This window comes from Sipha flava, unplaced genomic scaffold (assembly GCF_003268045.1).
Source record: "Sipha flava isolate LNK unplaced genomic scaffold, YSA_version1 248_pilon_pilon, whole genome shotgun sequence".
Taxonomy (NCBI): domain Eukaryota; kingdom Metazoa; phylum Arthropoda; class Insecta; order Hemiptera; family Aphididae; genus Sipha; species Sipha flava.
In genome coordinates, this window is record NW_020272897.1 from 21,440 (window position 1) to 41,031 (window position 19,592).

A 19,592-nucleotide genomic window follows, 5' to 3' on the forward strand; every position below is an offset into this window, starting at 1 on the left:
TATATGTTAAAACTTCGTATTTCTTATAAATATTATATTATGAGTTATATACATATATTTTTAAGTTTATTAAATTAAGTGATTTTTAAAATCTCTTAAGATGTTGCTGTTGTTATTATGTCTTAAGATATATTTAGTTAATATAATGTTTACGTTTTAAAGTTTGTAAAAAATAATCACATTCTGTTGTAATGACATAAATAAAAACAATGGAACAAAATTTATTGGCTTAAAAAATAAATTGTAAGAACCATTATATTATATTTTAAAATAAAATTGATTTGTTTCAATATATATTAGTTTGCATTTGTAAAATAGGATTGAAGAATTCATTCTCAAATTCCATATTCCATACTCCAGAAGAGACCTGATAAGTGCACAGTAATAATGCTTTATGCCAGTGGTCTTAAACAGGTGACTTTTGGTCTTTCCATGCGGCTCGCAATATTATTTATTTTTTCAACAATTTTAAATTGTTGTTTGGTATATAATAATGAAGTAAGATGATGGCTTAGTCGTGGAGCAGTGCTTCAAATATTTTAAACTGTCACAAAAAAAGTCGATTGTTATATAATACCTAATAAGAATAAATTTATTTCTGAACTGATTATATTGATTAGATTAAAGATTTTAAATTTTTTTTAATTATAATTACAGAACAAAAATAAAGTTATCTTAAATATGTGCGGATCGATTCAGTAATTTATTATGAAATTTCAATTGTGGGAAACTAAACTTGTATCAAATAATTTGGTACACTTTCCTACATTAAAACAGCTATCTATAGACAATAATGACGGAAAAAAATATATTTTAGACATCTTATTACTAAAAGACGTACATCAGTGCAGATTTGCAGATTTCCAATAGTATAAATATGATTTTTTTAGATTTTAGTATGTCATTTTCCATAAATGTAGAAAATGTAAGGGAAGGTTTCCAACTAGAATTAATTGATTTTTAATTCTAATTTAAAATTAAAATTAGAAACTTGTAATTCTTGAAATATTTAAATACTCTAGAAACATCGAACAGTCAAATCGTATTCGTGTAGCGAACAAATTTAAACTGCTGACCGCAATTGCATAAGGGAAACTAACTATATTTCATTTAAATTATGTTAACAGTCGTGCGATCGTATATCAGGGGTATGGGTTCAGGAGGTCATCTAACCATAAGTTAGTATATATTGAAAAATGTTGGCTTTTTGAAGACTTCATATATTTTTAAGCTTGTCGACTATAGGTTGAATTTAATACTAGACAAGGCAAATGCTCCAGTTTCAACCCTTCTTTTTTTCAATAACGCCTCTAGTTTAATTGTATAGTATAATAAAACATATCTTTGCCAGATCCGTTGTAAGACGGAATTCCCCGTAAAATAGAATAAATGTTAATATTTTCAATGATAATTATGAATAAACTTAAAAACACATTTTATTTGATCATATTATGTTATTTTGTTACAAGATATACATTAATAATCCAGTTTCAGACTTAAAAGTGGCCTCTTGAAATCAGTGTCGGTCTAGCCCACCCGGATACTCGGCAATCACCTGAGATTTATTCTTAAAATTGGGGTCCAACGAGGAGCGGATCCACAGTTAGAGAACAGTGGGTCAGGCTATTTCAAGAGACCACTTATTAGAGCTGAAAGTAAATTATAAATGTATTCCTTGTAACAAAAAAAAAACATTATGATCATATAATATTTGTTTTTTAAGTTTATTCATAATTATCATTGTAAATTTTTATCTTATTTTATGGAATCTTACATGAGGTCTAACATAAATATGTTTTATTTTACTATACAACTAAACCAGTGGACTAGTGGCATAATTTGGTAGAGAGGAGTGGGGTGGAAACTGGGGCATTTGTCAATTTAGACTTCAACTTCAACTTCAACTTTAGTTTTAACTGTCTTAAGCAAGACAACTGATAAGGAATGAAATACATCTATTACATTTTAAATTATATACCTCACATTAAAATAAATAATTTGTAAATAGTTTTCAGATTTACACAGATCAAAAGTATATTTTCAGTTTAAAAAATAATAACAGATTGGTAATTACCTAATTATAATGTGCAATTTGATTAATAAAATGAACTATTGCTAAAAATTATTACTTACATTGTACTACAAATTATAATTATATGGAAGGGCGTAGATATATAGGGGCTCTATATCATATCATTGTACATTAAAAAATGTATAGTATGAAATTTTATGAAAAAAATTTTGCTATGTAATAAGCAAAGCTGCGAAGTATTAATGTCTCCAGTCATTCATAGTCTCATGTCGCACGTGATTAATAATTTAAATATGTTAGGTTATTTATTAGATTATTTGATTAACCAAACGTCTACAATTTTACTTCACTTTTAACTTTAAAGTGTTATCGAGTTGAAGTTTAATATATTTTTTTTAGTATATCTTGTAATTTGTTTCTGACAATGAATTATCAAGCTCTAATAAATTAGTTTATGAAAATACTAATAAAAATAATTAAAGAACGTTTATTTTGATTGATGAATTGGGTTAACAGTTTTTAAACAATTTAATGGTGAGTATTCTGTAGTTACAGGATAGTGGGAGAAAGGGTGGATCAGTCTATATGCCTTAGTCTAGTTTACATTACCATACATTAGTATAATTATCAAATAATTTCGTAACCGGGTTGATTAAACCGAGTTTTACAAAAAAACGCATAAAAGTGCATTTAATTAGCATTTAAACTAATGTAATTACTCTAATATCAACAGTTCAAATTAAAACTATGACAATCTGTGTATATATACATAAAATTTAAATATTTTTAAGTATCAATTTCATTGACTATAAATAACCACATACGAAGAATTTTATTTTGATTTTTAAGTCTTATAACTTATAACTTGAATATTAAAATTGAATGTTATATGAATTTCTAAATACAAAAATGTCAAGAGTTTTTGTGATTTTTGATGAAAATTGCAATAATTTAAAATTCATCGACGTCATTTATATTATATATTATATTATATTATACATATTAAGTTCGAGGACAGGTAAGTGAGAAAATATTTTTTAAGTTTCATTTTTAACGAATTTTACTTGTTAAAATAATAGCTAATATAATAAATAATCATAGTATAACTGTATACCTATAAATTCTAGTTATTTATCTATCATATATACGATTTATAATTTTATATAAATAATTTTGTCGATAACCCCTATAGTCATTTACTGTAAATAATGACAATTTATAGTATGCTAAGATTATATTAAATAAACAATTATGTGATTTAATCATTTATTTTATATCTTATATATGTGTTAATGTACCTGTATATTAGGCATGCAAAACTCAAAGTATCAAGTGGACCAAATATATTGAAAAGTTTACTACGCAGGTTAGCCGCACAAAAACATTTAACAAAAAAAAATAAAAATATTTTTATGTACCTGAATACATATAAAATCATTAATAAAATTTAATTGATTACAGTTTACCAGAAGATAAGACATAATAATGGATTATAAATATACTTTTATCTAAGAATCTATGATATTTGTGACATTACATTAATATTTTATAATTTTTTTCTATTTATTTTTTATTTTGTCTATTATTATTGATTGCTGTGGACTGTCTATTTGACATTCTGCTGTACACTATATAGAATATTGAAAGAAATAGGTTTATATATAGCAGTCTCCGTTAGTGCGTAGAGTTAATTTATCTAGAATCAGTTTATAGCCCGAATAAATTTGTTTATGGTTTTCTTTCTAGAGCATTTAAATGATAAATTACAATATTTCATACGAAACATGTTGAACCGAAAATTTACTTTAGTTGCAGCTTTAGATAAGTTACTTAAAGAAAAAAAAACAGGAAAAAAAAAAGAATGAAGAGGTTGTGGGGTTTGTGGGTGAGACACTGAATTTCAAAAAGAGTTAACGAAGTAGTTTTCATAATTTTGCTAAAAAAAATCAGTGTAAAAGATAAAATTACGTATGAAAACTTCATATAAATATCTACAACTAATTTCAAGGATCTTTTAGAAAATATGCCGCAGTTATTTCCATTTTTTGTGTAATCTTCTCCATACATTTTACTTTTAATTTTTGTTTCTTGGTATTATTTTAATAAACAATCCCAACGTGTAGGAGAAGACTCAATCAGTTCTATTAACTGATCAATTTTCTTTTTGTATCACATGAAATCACTCGTAGAAATAATATTTAACAATACAGTTTATATACCTACTTATAAACTTTTTCATAAAATATTAAATTATAATTAGGTTTTGAAAAGAATTGTTCACTGTATTGTATTGTATTAAATAGCTCAATCAAATTTTGGTAAAAATTTATCAACACTGATTATTTGTATTGTACAGGTATATTTTTAATATTTGTTTGCGCTTTATTTATGGTGTATTTGCTTTATTTAGCATGTTGAATAGATCATGACTTCTCTAGATGGAGAGTCTTACCTACGTGTATAATGCTTATTATTATTTGATCTACCTAGAATTTATTTATCTAGCTAGCGACAAGAGAGGCTTGTATTTTATGTATTATGTATACTACTTATACAGATATAGTAAACTGCATACCTTAAGATAGACTCGTAGACTTTTAGTAAAATTATATTTTGTTAGTGAATAAAATCATATGTTTTTATTTTCGGCATGTTTCATGAGTATGTACAAATATAAAATAAATGCTGCACTGATATAAACAAATTGTCATGGGATTCTATTGGATTTGTTCATTGCCTAGTAATTTACATATAATCAAACAAAATAGGTTTGAATCAGAATATTTAGCTAAATAAGTAAATATTATTATTTTCCTGTGATCATAGATTAAATAAAATCTATGCTGCTATGGACTTGCATATTGATGGTAAATCGTTGTTTTCAGTATTAATAAATAATTTAAATAAGTATATATAAATTTGGTGCATAAAACTTTAAATATTTCAAAATTGATTTCATCATATCTTTCATATTTTCTTTTGGTTTAAAATGTATCAAACGTATTATATATATATTAGTGCAAATCAAATACGAATCTTAATTATAATTATAGTTTAAATTAATTTAGTAAGAATTGTGTCTGAAGAAGTGAATAAAATATTCGGAAAAAATGGTAGAAACAAATTAAAACCGTTGGTAAAAAATATTGATGTTTATTCACAGTACGTAATCAAAGACTAATACTTTAATACACCATAAATAAATTATTATTATTATAGCATTGACAAATTAAGAGAAGATTTAGAAATTGTAGCTGATAAATTAGTATTCGAAGAATTGCTACTAAAAGAAAATGAATTTTTCAATAAAACTAAATATTTTAATACAAACTATAACGGAGTAAATATTATTACTGAATTTAATACCATATATTCTAAAAGAAACGTGGTTACTGTAAAAGCCATCCATGGTGTAAAAGATGAAGTGTATCAATATGAGGTCCAACTTGATTCGAATGGTGCGATTTGTATAGGATGGGCTACTCAGTATTGTGAATTTTCCGAAATCTTCTCGGGCGTAGGTATTTACGATATTCTCCAATTTAGAAAACTTTTATTACTGTATATTTAAACTACTGTTATTAATTGTATCTATTGGTTGTATTTAGATATAAACTATAAATCTTCGTTGAGTTAATGCATTTTTATGAAAAGTAATTAATAAATTCTATTGATTGAAAATGTTTAGGTAAAACATCGAATTCTTATGGTTTTAATGGCTTTACTATGGAGAAATGGAATATGTCTAATAGTTCATTATACGGTGAAAAATGGAGAGTTGGCAATGTGATTAGTTGCGTGATTGATTTTCCAAAAAACACAATTGAATATTTCAAGTACTATAAATTGAATTGCATTTAACTTCACTTACAAGTTATAAGCAAAATACATTTAATGATATTTTATGTTTCTAAGTTATAATTCGTAGTATTAATAGTAAAACTGAATATTACATACTATATTAATAAGGTGAAGAATCGCACTATTTTAGGCGAATTTTACTTGGGATAAAAAAAGGCAATAATCGAACTGCACTTGGTTCAAGAATATGTTCGAAAAAATTTTTTAATAAGTGATTGTTGTTTATGAAATCATAGTAGAAGGAAAAAAATAATAGTAATACCACTTTTATATACATATATTTAAGTATTATAACCATCTCTTTGTTGAAAAATACTAAAATATTTCCTTATATATTCTGATTAAAAATACAATATAATTAGATGTATTATGAAGGTATACATATCGCCTTTTTTTACTTGAGTACAGTTTGACCATTTCATTTAGGTAAGAAATACAATTTTATAACTATTCTCTACTATACTAACGTAAGCATTAAATTAAAATATACAGAGTTTGCATAAGTTCATATTAAGTTCCAATGTTTTCATATAGACTAATCTTAAAAATGATATAGTTTTCATAGTTTTTCATTGATGGAATAAAAATATATACTAATTAAATCAAGTATTATACTTCTATGCAGAGGCGGATCCAGAGTCGGGGAACTGTGGATCAAGCCATTTAAAGAGGCCATTTATTAGGGATGAAACTGAATTAGAATTTAATACCTTGTAAAAAAAAAAAAAAACACAATATGTTCATAAAAGCGTATAAGTATATTTATATTACATTTTAGAATTAGGGATACTACGGATAATGACTTATTTACGATTAATATATATAATCTAATTTTATCAGCGCAACAAACGTACGGAATAAAATATGATTTACTTTACTTTCTACTAAAACGATATAATTTAAAATATAAATTATGAATTGAAAAATTTTAAATTTTGAATATACATGGCATTCATTTTTCAAGTAACTCCGGTGGGCCAACTGTCTAAAAGTCCAAATCAAGATCTAAAAATAGAAAAAATTTCCAAGAGGCCAATTTCGTCAACAAATATTAACTGTAGGTCAGCTGACCCCCTGAACCCCCCCCCCTAGATCCGCCCATGCTTCTATGCCGACGTTAAAATATATAAAATAAACATTTTTGTTTGCTCTTCTGTAAATAGTCATTTATTACCTTTTTATAAAATGCTCACGATATTATACTGTGTAATACACAAAACTTAATAAAAAAAACTTAATTCTTATTTCCAAGCTTCATTAAATAAACTTTAAAAGATTTTTTATATACAATTTTAAGAACCGTATCAAATTGATACCGGCTTGATTATGATTATAAAATAAAATAGATCATAGTTAATTTTAAATGTCCTCTTACAAACAAACAAAAAAAAAATGAATAGACCCATTGGAAGAATTATAATTAATGAGGTTTCCGCGAAAACTGTATAACATACCTTTACATTTTTTAATTTTTATTACAAGCAAAATATTATAAGTTATGATATCATATTATGAACTATGGTTATTATTCATAACAGTCATTGATTTTTTAGATATTTTTTTTAGATTTTTTTATTATTAGACATCATATAATTGACAATTTTAACATTTTTTTTTTTTAGCAATGGTCGAACATTGGGTAGAGCATTTGAAGGATTTAATAACGATGGCTTGATATACTTCCCTGCATTAACTCTTTCTAACAATGAACATGTAGCTGTGAATTTGGGCGAAAGACCATTTAAGTTTCCTATACAAGGAGCAAAACCAATAATTTCTAATCCAGCAACATTAATAAATTATTATAGGCTACTTGAAAAAAATATAAGCCTTTTAATTGATAACCAAATTAGTATATTGGCTAACGTAAGTCTCATATAAATTTTATTGAATCCATATATTTTATATGAATTTGTATTTATCTATACTCTAGATAAAGCAAAGTCAAAAACATTCTGATAAAGTAACTATTAATAAAACTATAGGAAATGTGTTGTTTTTTCAATTTATGCGAATTTTGAAGATTCCATATATCATTGATTATTGTTTTGTATCATTTTTAAACAACATGAGTAAAAAAAATACCATAAAACTTAAAGTTTTTTTAGAATTGATGTGGGAAAATATACCAGTGAGTTTAAGTTAATTTATTAATAATATATATTATTTTACCGTGATTTTATCTTTTTAAAGAGCAAGAGTATTAAAATAATACAATGCCCTAGAAAAACATTTTTTTTAAATAATAAGTTTCTAATTTGTATATAATATATTATATAATATTATGTAATATTATTATTATATTTTGTATAATTATATAAACTATCTATTCACTGTATTAATATAATTCACTAAAAATATGACGTTTCTAATTTTAAATTTTTTGGTTTTATTAAGTTAAAAAGCAAAATTAAAATACATATATAATATATTTGTACTAAATAAGTGTACTAAATTGTTTGTAATATTTCTAAGGATTACGAAATGATATGCATCATAAATCAATTTATGTTTTGTATGCTTTGTGAATTTAAATGTACATGGAGAGAAAAATTTGATACATCGAATCAAATTATGGTACTTAAACTGATAACCGCGATTTGTGAAGAAACTAAAACTAGAAAACAAATGATTGCAAACGTTTTATTTAACAAAATCAAGTATGTGTTATAGTTTTTAATTGTATCATTTTTTTTTTACTGATTTCATATTAGACTTAAATATTAATTAAAATATTATTTGTAAAATGGAAATCTGTTAGTTTCCTTCTACAGTAACTAAATTATTGTAAATAATTGTAAAAAATAAGGTATTCATAAACTATATAATATGTATTTTAGGTTTTAAAGGCAAAATTATATATGACAATTTTTTCTAATTGTTTTATTATGTTTTATATTTTTAGTTATAATTGAAAATAGATTAAGTTATTTTTAAAGATCTACAATAACTAAAGAATTAAAATACTATTATTTTTATTTTAAATTAAAATAAACCACACACACAAATTACTTAAAATTAATTTCATACAATAACATAATATAATCGAATACGTGATTTTAATATTTGAAATAATAAATAATTAATATATAAATTGATTTTAAATAATAAGAAATTTGGGATTTTTATTTTTATTTAAAGATAAGAGATATACAATAAATATTATGAATAATTTAACTCAACAATATCTAAATATATATATATAAAAAAATAATAAGAACATCATAATAAAATTCTTTAAAAAAGGGAAAAATGAATAATGACTTTAATTAAGTACGTTGAAGGGTTGAAAGATTTGAGGAAGAGCAAAAGGATTATTAATGGTATATAGTATATAGTATATAGTAGGCAGAAGACGGTAATTATAATGAACAACAGGACAGTAAAGCAGTTGATAGGAAACATTGCATATGTCAAGGTGCATGTCAAATGCAATTATAAGAATGGTTAAGGGATAAATTAAATAAGTTAGCCGGGAGGCGAATGTGGCCAAACCGAAGGCGAGAATAGGCAACAATGATTTTGCGTGAGAAAGAAATACTGTGAAATCAGAGATAGGTTAAAATGAAAGGACAAACTGAGAGAAAGCAGAAAATACTCGTATTTAAGATAAGTTTACCCATTAACCTTGAGGCAAATGCTTTAAGGAATAATGAAAACTTGGAATAGAAAATGCGGTCCCTTCGATAATTGTTCAAGTGAAATGATTTGTCACCCTCATTATTTTATTTTTAATACAAGTATGCATAATATATATACGTATAATATGCAATAATAATTATTTTATATATAATATGAAGTTAATTAAAAAAAAAAAAATACAGATTCACTTAAATATAATTATAACTTATGATTTAAATGATCAAATATAATGTCAACGGAAATATGTATTAAGGTTAAACTTTTTGATTTGAAATATATTTTGATGACTATGTCTTTAGTCGTGAGTATAAAATAATGCATTGACAGTTTATGAACATTTGTTCTATCATTTGAGACAAAGAATGATTAAAATATAAACTTTTACTAAGGATTTTAATAAATTTCTTTACTTTTTAAACTTCTTTTTTTCGACAACCACACTTCTTAAAAGTTAATTTATCGTTATTTATAAATGTTTTCGACTGTATTGAATATAGCTATGGTTTCTGTCGTATAATAGAACAATCGACATTTGGGGAGTTTTAAACCTGATAGTTAGATTTTCACTTATAGTTGTTATACTCATGTTTTATTCTATTTTATACGTGTCTGTGAAATATTTATTGTCCTTTTTGAGTGTTAGTATCAACTCGTTTAAATGATTTGGAGAGTGTGTTCTTTTTTGAATTTCGTTAGATTGATGTGAAATTTGGTAGTCTATGGGGGGAAATTATAAGTATAAACTTTTGTTACCGAATTAAATTCTAAACTACGTTCTTTAGCGTATTTAATGGTTTTGTCTATATGTTTGGATGCTGGGTTATCTGGGTTTTTGATAATGTTATGAAAATGATTTGTGAGTTTCTTATTTATTATAAATATATTATATTAAATCTTTTTAAAATGTAATATTATTTTCGTATTATGACTTTTCAGATTTTCACACTTTTTACATATTGTAGCTCCATCCGATGAAATGTTCAATCATATGATTCCGATTGTATACTGGAGTATAGAAAATATAGGTTTAGTAGAAGATATGGAAATTAAACTAATGAAAAATTTTCCTGAAGACTATAAAATATGTAAATCGGCCTACGAGAACTCATGTGATAAAATCAAACATTTAATAAATGGTAAAGTGATATAAATTATCATGTTATACAATTACATTTTATGTCATTATATTCGTATATCCCATTTTCAATTCAATTTTTTCAAACAGAATTAAAGAAACTTCAGTTTTTATTTTTAAAAACTTTATTGAATGACAATGATCAAACTGATACAAATGTGAGTTCAAGGATTTTGTTTTGTAGACAATTTCAAAGTTTTACCCAAGAAAACATGATTTATTGGAGAGTGTGTATTTTTTTAATAATACTGTTTTGTTAGAACATTAAGGGAAACTGTTAATTTTTATAAAATAATTTTTATTATTCTATAATAACTTGATGTTGTTAACATTACTAATTAGTAATAAGTTAATGACCATCAAATTTGGATAAATTGACTTACCGATGAATTTGTAAAAAACTAAAGGTACAATTTTAATTATAATACGTACATATTCTTAATTTATATCTTATAGGCATTTAGTATTTAATTGATCGAGTAAATAAAAAACATCGTTTTAAATAAAATAGAAGTTTTCTAAGGGTTGCATAGCATATTTAGTTTTTAATTTTATGAATTATCTACTACAGTGGTTCTCAAACTGTGGTACGCGTATCCCTTAGGGGTACTCGAGATTTTTTAAGGTGTACGATCAGTAGTCGAAATGGTTCAAGATAAGTGGAGGGATGCTTCATAATTTAGATTTCCTGATATCATCATAACATTCTTCATACCTTGTGTACCTATAATATTTATTTTTTTTTTTATCATAAGGCAATATCGCCTCGTCGCTTCAACCAATCTTCCCTATTCTTTGCTAGTCTCTTCATTTCTACATAGCTCCGTAGAGATAATAATTTAATTTAAAATATTTCACATAAAGTATATTATTTTAATCCATGGCTCTAAATACGGGTATAATACGAGTTACGAAACGGCTTATACTAAACAACACGATAAGCCGGGCGTTCGAGCCTGAATGTTAAAAACAATTATTTTCACTGAAAAAAAATGTCTTATACAAAAATATAAAAATTATAAGTATATCATTTTAAAATCCAAGTCTTAGGAGGAATGCGTTATTCTAGACAAAAAAAGTAGAGGGATGAAAACTGTAAATACAAAAAAGTAGAGGGATGCCATCCCTCCGTATCCCCCCACTTCGAGCATTGGGTACGAGTCTGGCCAAAAAACCTTTAAATTTAAATTATTTATGTGGAAAAGGTTATTCAAGTTTAAAAGTAAATATAGAAACAAGTTAAATGTTGAAGATGATTTAAGATCGTACTAAACTAAATTAGAACCCAATATTGATCAACTGTGCCGATAAAAACAAGTTAACCCTTCTCACTAATTTATTTTGAAAGTAAGCTATTTTTGTTTTTAACATTTTTTGTGTATTATGTTTTAATGAAATAAATATGTAATTTTATAAGTTTTTAATTTCTTTTATATTTATTTTAGTTTTTCTAACTAAGAAGGGTTACCCAAAAAAGTTAATTGATAAAAAGGGGTACAGTGTTTATAAAAGTTTGAGGATCCCTGATCTACTATTTTATTTACTTACTAAAATTTGAGTAGTAATAATTTTAAAAATGTATGCAGTATTTATTGCATGTTTATTTAATATGCCTGTCTTATTACATTTAATGACAATATTACAGTTAAAATAATGCATGTTATTTAATTTAATTGAATATTTTCTAGAATGATCCTATGTTAAGATTACCTGGTCCGGTAATACTAAGCACATTATTTCGTTTGTCACATCTGATTCGTGAACTTTGGAATGAAGAACTTACCAAAGATGATCAAACTACAATTAATCCAAATATTTTTTATTTGGAAAGTTACAACTTCTTTGGAATCGAACGAGTTGGTGGCTTATTTTCATATTTAAAACCCAAATACCAAGAAGTTATAAAGTCCAAACTTGGAAATCCTCTCAACAATCAATCTCTTCATCAAAGTGAAAGTGAATATTGTAAGTAGTTTTTTTTTATCAATCTACAGCTACGACACACTGACGGTGATGAGATTTTTAGTAATAGTTTAATTGTATTGTATAGTCTTAGATTTACTTTAATTTTCAATTTTTTTTGTGTTCAATAAAATATTTATAAATTTTATTTAAAATATTTTGAAATTTAATTAATTTACTATGAAGGTTCTGCTCTAAAATGAGCATTGATACGAAGTATATTAAAATGCAAACAAGATTTGGTTTTTTATAATATCTATTATAACACTATTGGATATCAAAAATTGTAATTATCAATATTAAGTTACTATTTATACTTTTTTCATATTATCTTGTGTTATTTTTCAGTAAATTGCATGTACTTAATTTAATAATATTCATAATTATATGTTATTAGTTTTCAGAAAAAAGTGTTTAAAATAACTTCAAATATTTCAAATTATATAAAAACCAAAAAAAAAATTCATAATTTATAAGTAGGTATTAAACATTTGAAAAAAAAATATGTGTTCCCATTATTTATGAATTATTAAATTTTGGTTAATTGAAAGAAAGTATACTTTTTGAAATATAATCTATTTATTTTATGCATTTATAATTTTATATACATTTAGATTTTATTGTAATAATTGGCTGTATACTATAGTATGACAAATCCCAAAGAAAAAATATTAAAATAAAATTAGCAATATTATTAGCAATAAATAACGCATAACACATATTATATAATTATATACAGAGCTAGATGTTTTCACATCATTTTTCTCAATTTTTTTAAATTTAAATATATTTTGTTTAGATAAAATTTATATAAATAACTATATTAATTTTATAGCACAATGATTTATTATAAGTATGTTTTTGCGTTGCTTGAAAAAGTTCAACTCAATTTTTTAACAATGAATTTCTTTTAATCAATTGTTAACTAAAAAATATCAAACTAAACATCAAAAAAATGTATTTTAATAAAATTTTACGAAGCATATAATTTTGTTTAAGCTGATGCAGAAGATGAAATAATAGAAATTAATTCGACAGCTGGTTTAATTACTATTTTGACTAGAATTATTGGAAATGCAGAAGATAGAAATGCAAACAATTATAGTCATGCAACTATTTCAGATAGAGTATTTTCATTTGATAATTTACCTACTGATAAATTACATATTCTCTCTTTGTTACTAAATAATGTAATTTGTTTATACTACATAGCTGGTCATAAACAACTAGTTGACGTAAGACTTATAAACAACTGTTTTAAAACTTAAACTATAATTGTTTTATTCTTATAACATTTGTTTAGTATATGTCATTCAAGGACAGATTAACCGAATTATCAATTAACTATGCATTAGTGGATTATGAATTAAAATTTTCCAATGAAAACATCGAAAACCAAGAATATTTAGAAGAAACCCTTATGGTTTAAATTATATTTTTACGTTAAACTTTGAAATATTTTTACTGAAAATCAATTCATATTATTTTTATAGGGTTATGAAAACAAAATCCATTTGACCTCAAGGCATATAGGCTGGTTGATGAGTATGGTATTCGTAGATGCTAACAAAAATATTTTGGAATGGATTCTTACTATAATTTCATATACAATAAAATATTGTTCAGAGTATGAAAACCAATTATTCCGATTCGTTCCAGAATTTTATATAGATAACTTGATGGGCTTGGTTTTTTTATTGCCTGATTATACAAAACCATTTCAAAAGTTTGAGAATATTATTCTTGGTAATTATATTTATTTCAAATTGTATCTAGTTATTATTAGAATATTTGACAATATTTTTCATTTAGATAAAAAATGGTTAGCCACTTTAGTTGCTGAAACACAACTTCAAATACTTGGTGATAATAGAATTATTCATCCAAAATCAAAAGAATCAACTGTACAAGGGATTATTATGTATTTAACAAATTCTAGTGGGATTGAAATGATTCAAGACATTTCAGAAAAATCGTAAGACTTAATAATAAATATTTTTTATAATATTTTTTCAATTTTTATATTATTCTGATATTTTTTAATTACGTATAAAGTTTAAAATTGTATTTTTCACGATATGGATTGTTTGTAAATTTCCAACTGTTAATTTGTTGCAAAAAGTATGAGCATTGTGTAAATCAAGTTATTTTTTTTCTTGAAGTAAAATTATGTTTTATATACGCTAATATTTATTGAACTTTTTCATCAAAAATAAAAAAATTATAAAATGCAATACAAAAATAACTATTATAATTTATCTCAATAAGTAAATTAATGCATTTAAAATTTATTGATTGAAATAACTAAAAAAAATTAATATTTTATCCAACAATTTCTAATTAAAAAAATTGCTGTATAAGATTTTTAGTACATTCCCAAGAAATTCGATAATAGAAAAAAATATTACAATTATTATTACAATTACAAACTTATAATTATTTTATATTATTTGAGATAGATACATTTTTATTTGTATAAAATAATTATTTAATTTTCAAAGTTTAAATAAATAATTAACAATGTTAAAAGTACGATTCTAAATTTAATACGTCATAATATGTACACATAATAACATAAATACATAATTTTTGTATACATATATATATTTGATAAAGTCTAATTAATGATCTTAGACGATTGCGTGCTATTCAATCAATATTAAAATCGGATGAGTGGAACATGTGGAATAAAACAAGTATAATATTGATGTTAATATGGCATGGCTCTGGATTTGCGTTTCGTTATACACGACTTCCCCATCTAGAAGATCAAAACATTAGCGATAATGGAACTGGAACAATTGAAGAAATTATTTTTACTCATTTTGCTGTTGGTCAGTTTGATTATAAATATTTATATTGGACTAAAATCAACCAACTAATATTTCATTTTTTAAATTATAGAACGACCTCCAATGATTGTATTACAAAATGATGTACGGACTATCGTTACTAACGATAAAGAAATGGCATCACAATTTATTAATAACTCTTTAAAATATCTGAATGGGTCATTTTCGGATTTTATAATCTTATTCAATGAAGTATATACAATATTTAAATAATTTAAGAAAATATAATCTTATTATAGGATTATATTGATTATGTATAGGATACCTATACATTACCAATATATATAATTTCTTAACTGTATCCAAAAAAAGGTTGTTTTATTAAATGTATTCATAATTTATAGATAAAAGACATAAATAAAAATGATGGAGTTCCTTTGTCTCCCGAAGAATTCAATAAGTTAAGAATGTGCAGTCACCGTTTTGTTCTAACTGTAACTTTACTTCGAGTTATTGAAATGATGGTTAATTTTGACCGTAGCCTTATAATGGACCAGGAAGGATCTCTCAACAGAGTTTTTCAGGTAATATAGACATTTTTTTTGAATAAAATATTTTTACCTTTCGGTTTTGACATTTTAGTTAATTTGTCAAATACTAAATCGAATACATACATCATCTTCTACGTTTCAAAAAATTCTGAAATCATCATTACCTTTTGTGGAATGTATTCATAAGTTTACCATTCTCATGGCTACCATGGGTGTTTTGTTGTCTATATTAGGCGACGAAATTCACGAAAAAGGTAATTTAGAATAATTTAATAATTGTTTGTATTTGTGCAATATAAGTCATTTAAAATAAATATATTAATATATAATAATCATATAATATTAATATGTAATAATAATTATTATTATAATAATAATATTAATAATTAATATTCAAATGTAATTGTAGTAATGTGTAAAGTCTAAATGTATAAATGTTATAGAAAACCTTCATAAATTGTTTATAATTGAAAATTTAGAATTACATACCAAACCCAATAGTTATTATTTTGCAATTTTATGTGATATTTCTCCATTCTAATTCGTACATTAAAATTCTCATTCAATCTTGTTGGAATCTTATTATATTTTTAATACTTGCTTAATGTAATCGTTACAGAAGATTTTACTTCCAATGGTTCTAATAAGATTTCCAGTATCCCAGATATCACAGACGTATTCATTTCGGATCCAAACTTTAATCTATCATCATTGGACTTTATTATTTTACCCGAAAGTGAAAATGAAGAAAAATTTGCCTTGAATTCTTGTAAATATTACTTTATGCTAATTTTGATACACAGATATATATATATAAATAAATAAATTCATTAGAATTATTTAAAAAAATTTTATTTGATTAATTTTTCGGTTTATACGTATGTAGTGTATATATTTTTTTCATGTGTTTATTCATTGTTCTATTATTTTAATATCTACTTTAATTTTCTTTACTTTAAATTTCATAAATCAATTTAATTTTAATACAATTTATTTATATTAAATTTATAATTTTAACACTGATATTTATTTCATTGAAAACATTTTATCATAGGTATACATAAAAATAAATTGTATTACTTCAATTTTAATTAACTTAGTAAAGTAAAACAATGTCAGATGATTTTCATTAGTACATTTTATTTAAACATAACTTCATTCAATAAGTCCAATTATTTTGATTACTGTTTCGTATAAATATTCATGTATGGTAGTTCAGTGAATTCAAATAATTTAGATTTGGAAATTTCTGTTCGGTTTATAGTATATACCATTAAAAGTTCTGTTTTATTTCATTTATACAATACTTAGATAAAAAACATCTTACTGAGGAAGAATTAAACAAAATCGCTGTTCTGTACCAACATTTAGATTGGTATATGAAGCGACATAAATCTATGGCTTCCAGCATAAACGAGGACGATTTATGTGTGATTTGTTATTCGAAAAAAAATAGTGTAATGCTTAAACCATGTGAACACCAATGCTGCAAGTAAGCTCTTGTTATTTATACTATGTTATAATATCAATACTAAAAATTAATACATTTATCTATAAAAATTCAAAATAGGTACTTATTATCTATACTATAAATATTTAAAAATTGTAGTGTCATATAAATAAGTTTAGGTAGAATTTATTACAATACGGGGAGTTATATTCATTAATCCTTAATTTTGAAAGAGGAAGTGTTTTGGGATTAAAAGTTTTCTGAATAATAAAACAATATAACGACGCTAATTGTCCACAGTGCTGCCCTGCATTTTGCGATAAATTAATCAGTGATAATATAGTATTTTAAAAGGTTCATACAATAGATACTTCTTTTTATAAAATCCTTATTTGAGAATATATTTTTTTTAATTTTAAATTTATTTAATATTTTTTGTCTATTATAAATCATAATAAATTTAATGCATTTTATTTTGAGTTTCATCTTAATACCTGGAGTATCTAACTCAGTTGTGTTGGTAAAAAAAATATTTTTTTATTGAATATGTACAATAAATGAATAGTGTGGTCAATAAAACTTTATGTTTTGTTTCGTTTATACATAATAATTTCTTATATTGATTTAAAATACCTGTTAATTAAAGTGAAATAGTAAACATGCAAAGGCATGCTATTTTTAAGTACTTTAAATTACCTTATGCGTAAGCGTTTATTATGATAGTTAACTGAGTATTATAAAATCTTCATCAAAATATTTAATATTATTTTTTTATTCGTTGTCATTTTAATTAATATATTTTATATATTTAATACATACAACATTTTTATAATCAAAATACTTATGACTTAGTGGCACGAGACGATAACATAATAGAATAAAGTAATAACCTTGCTAAACAAAATCTTACACAGGTTTATGATATTTATAATTTTATAGTTTAAAATTAAAATATATATTTCTAAAAGTATATTACCTTATTTTTGGTTACTATATCATATTCTGATATTTTAAATGCATTATTGTTATTTTTCAGTTATTTAAATGTGCAATTTTAATAAATTGGGTTTTTATTTAATTCCAGATTATGCGCCGACCACCACATACTTTATTCAAAAGTATGTTTTTATTGTAAAACAAGAATTGAACAAATAGTGGATTGCAATACATTAGCCGTATTAAGTGATTTTGGAAAAGAACTTCCTCCACTATGAAAAATGCGTTGGATACAAACTACAAATTAAATTTATCAACTAAAATAAGTCAAAATCAAAGTTTTCAAACTGTATTTATTAAAAAAATGATTTAGTATAAATAAGGAATTTCACATTTTTATCAAATAGTCCCAAAAAATTATAAAATTTTTTAAAATTGATACTAATAAAAATACACATTATTCATTTAAATTATGAGCATTGTTGCCTATTATGAATAGTTGTACAATTATAAAAATAACTTTAGATGATTTCATTTTTATGGGCTCAAAATAATTTACTAAAAATACTCGTTTATAAAAATTGAGTATTTTCAGAAATGGTAATATTTAACAACCAATTATTTTCAAATATTCAATAAATATAAACAAGAATATATAACAAATATCTATTGTTAAATTAAAATAATAAATCTTAATTTTTCTCGATCAAAAAGTGAAAAAAATTGATACAATTGGTACTGTTTTAATCTTTAAAATCTTTAAAAATTAAAAATCCTTTCTAATTGAATATCTAGAATACTATAAGAACGAATATGTTAAATTTAAAGTTCATACGTTTTAATGGTTTTAAAATTTAATGATCAGTGAACATACGTTTTACATATTTAAACCGATGTACTTTAAAATGCATATTCATTTAAATTTATAAGAAGTAGATAATACATAATATCAATAAAAGAAAACTTAGATTTTTTTTTTTTTTTAAATAAAGATAACTTTATTGTATCTAAAATTATATTTTATTTACATTAAATATTTACTATTTATTAAATAAATATCATGTTTTTTACAGAATATTAATTGAAAATTAATTGCATAATTTATTTATTCCAAATTATTTATCGAATACACGATCAAACATTTATTTTATACTATTTTGTACGTGGAAATGAAAACGAAATATTATTGAACAATAAAACAGGAGTGGGAGATATATATATACATATAAGT

The 19,592-nt window shown here is 23.7% G+C and overlaps 1 protein-coding gene across 1 annotated transcript; it reads left to right on the top strand.

Moving 5' to 3' along the window:
- Positions 1-10,882: 10,882 nt before the first annotated feature.
- On the top strand, positions 10,883-18,639 carry LOC112684301 (E3 ubiquitin-protein ligase RNF123-like). The gene is made up of 13 exons (XM_025555740.1): positions 10,883-10,897; positions 12,359-12,626; positions 13,632-13,867; positions 13,936-14,055; positions 14,126-14,378; positions 14,445-14,607; positions 15,267-15,466; positions 15,537-15,676; positions 15,829-16,008; positions 16,067-16,227; positions 16,587-16,744; positions 17,287-17,467; positions 18,510-18,639. The coding sequence occupies exons 1-13, from the start codon at positions 10,883-10,885 to the stop codon at positions 18,637-18,639; spliced, it is 2,205 nt and encodes a 734-aa protein (XP_025411525.1).
- The last annotated feature ends 953 nt before the right edge of the window (positions 18,640-19,592 follow it).